This window comes from Colossoma macropomum, unplaced genomic scaffold, assembly GCF_904425465.1.
Source record: "Colossoma macropomum unplaced genomic scaffold, Colossoma_macropomum, whole genome shotgun sequence".
In the NCBI taxonomy this organism is placed as follows: domain Eukaryota; kingdom Metazoa; phylum Chordata; class Actinopteri; order Characiformes; family Serrasalmidae; genus Colossoma; species Colossoma macropomum.
In genome coordinates, this window is record NW_023494793.1 from 12678277 (window position 1) to 12683588 (window position 5312).

Here is a 5312-nt window from a genome sequence, read left to right on the forward strand (position 1 = left end):
TTATTAATTGTGGTTTATATTAGGGTATTATTAATGCATTAATGTCAAAGGATATTGCTTATGTGTTATTATATAGTGAGCGTATTATTTATTGTTTTCCATTATTATGCATGGGCTATTAATACGTTTTTGGTTATGGTTTACTATTAGAGTATTATTTATGGATTATTAATAGAGTACCATCGATGATTTATTATTAGAATATTTGTTGTGGCTTATTAATGGGGTGTTATTATTATTTATTATTCGTCATTAGGGTATTATTTATGGATTCTTAATAGGTTGTTATTTATTATTTATCAGCAGGGTATTACTGTTGGGTGTTATGCATGATATCTCAGTAGAGTGTTTTGACTTAGTAGAGTATTATTTATGGGTATAAATAATAGGGTATTGTTAGGACTATGAGTTATCATTGGCCTCATTAATATTATTATAAAGCATTAGCATTGTTATTTTATTTTATTTTAAGTTCGTTCTATAGGTTAGGAGCGTATAGATGATCATTAGGATAGTGCTTTGTGTGTTGTCGTTAGTGTGTTATTACAGGATATCACTGGGGTCTATCATTAGTCTGTTATTTTCTCTTTTGTCAAATGCAGATAAGGTTAATTAAACGTTTCCATTGAGGCGCGTTTGTCCATCAGTGCACCATAAAATCTATCAAGCCCTAATAGCAACGTGGAATCAGGTAATGTGGGACGGGGGTCTTAGACCCTGAATGTTCCCTCAGCGCTCTTGTTGGGTTCAGGTAATAAGAGATACTTTAAGAAACTCGTTTTATCCCAGTTCAGATGATGCCGAGTGTATTCAATCTAAATGAGCTCTATCTAAAAAACAGTGTAAATGGCTCATTAAATAAGGTCAAAGCAACCATTAGCAGGAACCAGAGAAAAACAATGGACACTGCAGATATATAACAGTCCACCGACTGCACGCGCTTCAGTCAGCTCAGTAGGTCACTTTACAGGTAAAACATCTTACGGAGCAGTGATTAAACAGACATACACGTTTACATGGAGAAATTTATTTTGGTATCAATAAAAACTTTAACACTGTATTGATTTTCTTCGGTATTAAATGCGTAATAGTCTCTCATTCACTGGGACCTGATGTGCCTTTGCGTAGTAAACATGGTCTCGTTTTGGCCTCCATAATGTCATTTTATATTCTACCCAATCAGCCCAAAAAAACGATCAGGACTTCGTCTCAGCTTCGTCTTTGATCCAAAGCTATACAGCACCGACAGCGAGAGCACGATTACGATCATAACGCTGTCGTCGGAGGAAAACGTCGTATCTCCATTTTTGTTGTTTTTCAGTTTTTGACATAGTTTGAAAATACCTGTTACCCTTTACATTGTTTGTAAATGTCATGATAAATGGACCAAAAGAAACGGCCCAAAATGACTTGGAAATACGTCTGGTTCCATTGACTTATATTAAAAGTATGTTTTTTCCTTCTCCTGTAAAGTTGTCGTTTTGGAGATATGAGGTTTTATTCCGACAACAGCGATAACAGACAGTAAAGCCTCTCTAGTGCAACACGAGCTCATGCGGTTGAATTACTACTCTCTTAAAAAAGATGGTTCTTCAAAAGTTCTTTGATAAATTCAATGGTTCTATATAGAACGATTAACACTCAAAAACCACGCACGTGTTTAAATGGTTCCTTGCATGGTGAAAGGGTTCTTCAGATTGACGAAGAAAGTGTTGTTAAAGTTTATATAGCACTAAAATGGTTCTGCTGTTGTTACGACGTCAAGCTTCACACTTAAAAATGATGGTTCTTCAAGGTTTCTTTAGTAAAGAAAACGGTTTACTCAAAGAGCCCCTTGCATGATTATATGGTTCTTTGCATGATGAAAGGTTCTCTGGATTGACAGATAATGTGCTGTATATGGTTCTATATCGCATCTTTTTGAAAATGGTTCTTCTATTGTAAAGCTTGACATCATAACAATAGAAGAACCTTTTTGGCGTTATAGGGGACCCTTTCAAAAATGTTCTACATAGAACCATCTACAGCACATTCTCCATCAATCTGGGGAACGATTTTAACATGCAAACGACTGTTTCAGCATGCAAATGTTTTCTGTGTGTGTTCGTGGTTCTACATAAGACCACTTTACTAACGAACCCTTGAAATTTTTTAAAGAGTGTACTTACAGTGTTTAGATAATGTGTGTATGAATATATATGAACAGATGTGTAGTAACCCACTGATTCTTCTATAGATTCATTCTGATGGATCAGTATTTTTTAACCATAATCTTTGTACTCAACTCCATCTGACCCTTCACATCTCCTTCCTCGCTCCGTTTGGGTTTGAGTTCTTAATTCTGTTGTTCTCACATTTGAATTGTAATGAGTTCTTAAAGTTTTGCAGCTCTAAAATTTTTTGTTTTTGTTTTATTATCTGATTTTATTTCCACTTTACTTTTTTGGTTGCTTCTTTTATTTCTCCAGTTCACTGAAGGATCAGTGCTTTATTTGTATTGAGTAGGTTGAGGCTCCTTTACCCACCCATAACACTAATGAATCAGGGCTTATCCAGCACTTCCGGTTAATCCAGCACGGGGACTTTTGCTGTGCAGTTCATAAATGACTTTTTAGTTTAATGTATCACAAATAGTATAAGAGCATAAACAAGAATGTGAGTTAACTGTAGCCTTCTGTAAATTACAATTACTGTTTGTAATTAATGTAACTAGTGGTATAAGCTCGTATACGAGTTCATCCAACACTGCACGAGTTAGGCTTAATCCTTGCCTGGGAGATTCAACTGTTGATGGAACAAAATTGAAACCTTTCAGTGCAGTTTATTTGGGTTTTATTGGCAAGAAATTCTCTTTGGATCAACACAAACAGTTTTTTTTACTATTTAAAATGTATTTTCAGCAATTTTCGCCCAATTTTGTGTAAAATGGTTCCATATAAAACTCATAGTTTTATATGGAACCATTTTCTTTACTAAAGAACCCTTGAAGAACCATCTTTTTTAAGAGTGTATATAGAACTATGAACACTCAAATAACAGTTGGCATGTTTAAATGGTTCTTTGCATGGTGAAATGCTTCCTGATATAGAATGTGCTGTATTTGGTTCTCCGTAGAACCTTTTAGAAAAGGGTTCTATATAACATGCAAATGGCTCTTTGGGTGTTCGTGGCTCTATAGACCCACTGTCGTTACTAAAGAACCCTTGAAGAAGAGTGTACAGTAACATTCATCACAGTTTTCTACAGTTGGTGTCTAATTGTTATTAGAGTCAGTTAACTGTGTAACAGTTAATCCTACAATACGAGTTTCTCCTCCTTTTCTAATCCAGGCGCGTGCGAGTTCGACCCGTCCAGCTGTGCCGTGCGCAAGGTGGAGGAAGACGAGGAGGGCGGCGGGGGTCCCGAGGGCCGCGCCAGGCCGCGCGTGCGCAGGAGGCCGCGGGTGCTCTTCAGCCAGGCGCAGGTGCTGGAGCTCGAGAGGCGCTTCGAGCAGCAGCGCTACGTGTCTGCGCCGGAGCGCGAGCAGCTCGCGAGCCTGCTCAAGCTCACCTCCACGCAGGTGAAGATCTGGTTCCAGAACCGCCGGTACAAGTGCAAGCGGCAGCGGCAGGATAGGAGCCTGGAGATGGCCGGTGGGCACGCGGCCACGCGGCCGAGGAGGGTAGCCGTGCCCGTGCTCGTCCGTGACGGCAAGCCGTGCCTGGGAGGAACCCACGCGCCCCCGTACAACGTCTCCGTCAGCTCGTACACCTATGGCAACTGCTACAACACGTACAATAGTTATAACAGTTACGGAAACGGCCCTTACGGTTGCAGCCTCAACGGCATGACCTCCCACATCCCGAACCCAATGGTGGACGTCAGTTTCTCCATGGCGACCGCGGATGGATCTCTAGGTCAGCAAGGACCGTTTCAGACCACGTTACCGGGGATCAGGGCCTGGTGAGATGAAAGACTATGGACCTCACACACACTGAGATTTGTGGTCAGACTGAGCTGGAGGGAGAGCTTCCCAACACAGGTGACCTTCATCACAGAGATCCTGAGTGATGTTCTCTCAACAGACACTGAAGAGCTTCAGATTTACATTCCCACATGAATGAAACTGCATCAGCACATAATACATGCATAAAACAGAACAATTAGGGCCATGAAATGAACACAGGCAACGTGCACTTAAAAAGATGGTTCTTTAGGGGTTCTTTAGTAACGGGGTTGGTTCTGCTTAGAACCATGAACACTCAAAGAATCATTTCTGTGCTTAAATGGTTCTCTGCATGGTGAAATGGTTCTTCAGATCGATGGAAAGTGTATATAGCAGTGTAAAGTGTATATTCTGTATATGGTTCTATATAGCAGAACCCTATTTGAAAATAGTTCTGTGTAGCACCAAAAAGAGTGCTGCTATTAATACAAGCTTGACATCATATCAATAGCAGAACCCTTTTTGGTGCTACACAGAACCATTTTCAAAAAGATTCTACATAGAACCAAAAAGGTTTCTTCTACTGTTATGATGTCAAGTTTGTATCAGTAGCAGAAAACGTTGGGTGCTACATAGAACCACTTTCAAATATGGTTCTATACAGAACCAAAAAGGGTTTTTCTATTGTTACAATGTCAAGCTTGTAACAACAGAAGAATCCTTTTTGGTGCTATATCGAACCATTTTCAAAAAGGTTCTACATAAAAAACAAAAAGCATTCTCCTATTCTTAAGATGTCAAGCTTGTAACAATAGAAGAACCCTTTCTGGTGCTATGTGGAACCATTTTCAGATAGGGTTCTGCTATTATTACAAGCCTGACATCAGAAGAATAGATGAAACCTTTTTGGTGCTACATAGAACCATTTTCAGAAACATTCTAGATATAACCATACACAACACATTCTCCATCAATTTGAAGAACCATGCTTAAATGGTTCTTTGCATGATGAAATGGATGTTCAGATTCATGGAGAATGTGTAGTATATGGTTCTATATAGAATATTTTTGAAAATGGTTCCATATAGAACCATGAGTTCTAAATAGAACCACTGGCTTTCCTAAGAGTGTAAAATGAAAGACATTCTCTATTTGTATGAAAACAATGTGTTTATTCCAATCATGTCAGTTCAAAGCAGTATTTTTTATCGTGCACTCAGAGAGGAATTCTACTCATATTTCAAAACTGATGCAGAACTTTTTCATTGAGACGTAAAACAAACCCATGCAGAGCAGTTGGTGTGGAATTGTGCAAACTCAAGAAACTTGCAGACTGAGATTTTACTTGAGATTTCTTTAGAGTGGTGGTGATGGGAACCAGGTGTCG

The 5312-nt window shown here is 39.0% G+C and overlaps 1 protein-coding gene across 1 annotated transcript in view; it reads left to right on the plus strand.

Moving 5' to 3' along the window:
- nkx2.7 (NK2 transcription factor related 7) overlaps positions 1-4432 on the plus strand; it is a 5640-nt gene extending 1208 nt beyond the window's left edge. Inside the window, exon 2 of the mRNA XM_036577999.1 lies at positions 3330-4432. Within this exon, the coding sequence (XP_036433892.1) occupies positions 3330-3946 (617 nt within the window). The 3' untranslated portion in view covers positions 3947-4432. The remainder of the gene's footprint in view (positions 1-3329) is intronic.
- Positions 4433-5312: the final 880 nt, after the last annotated feature.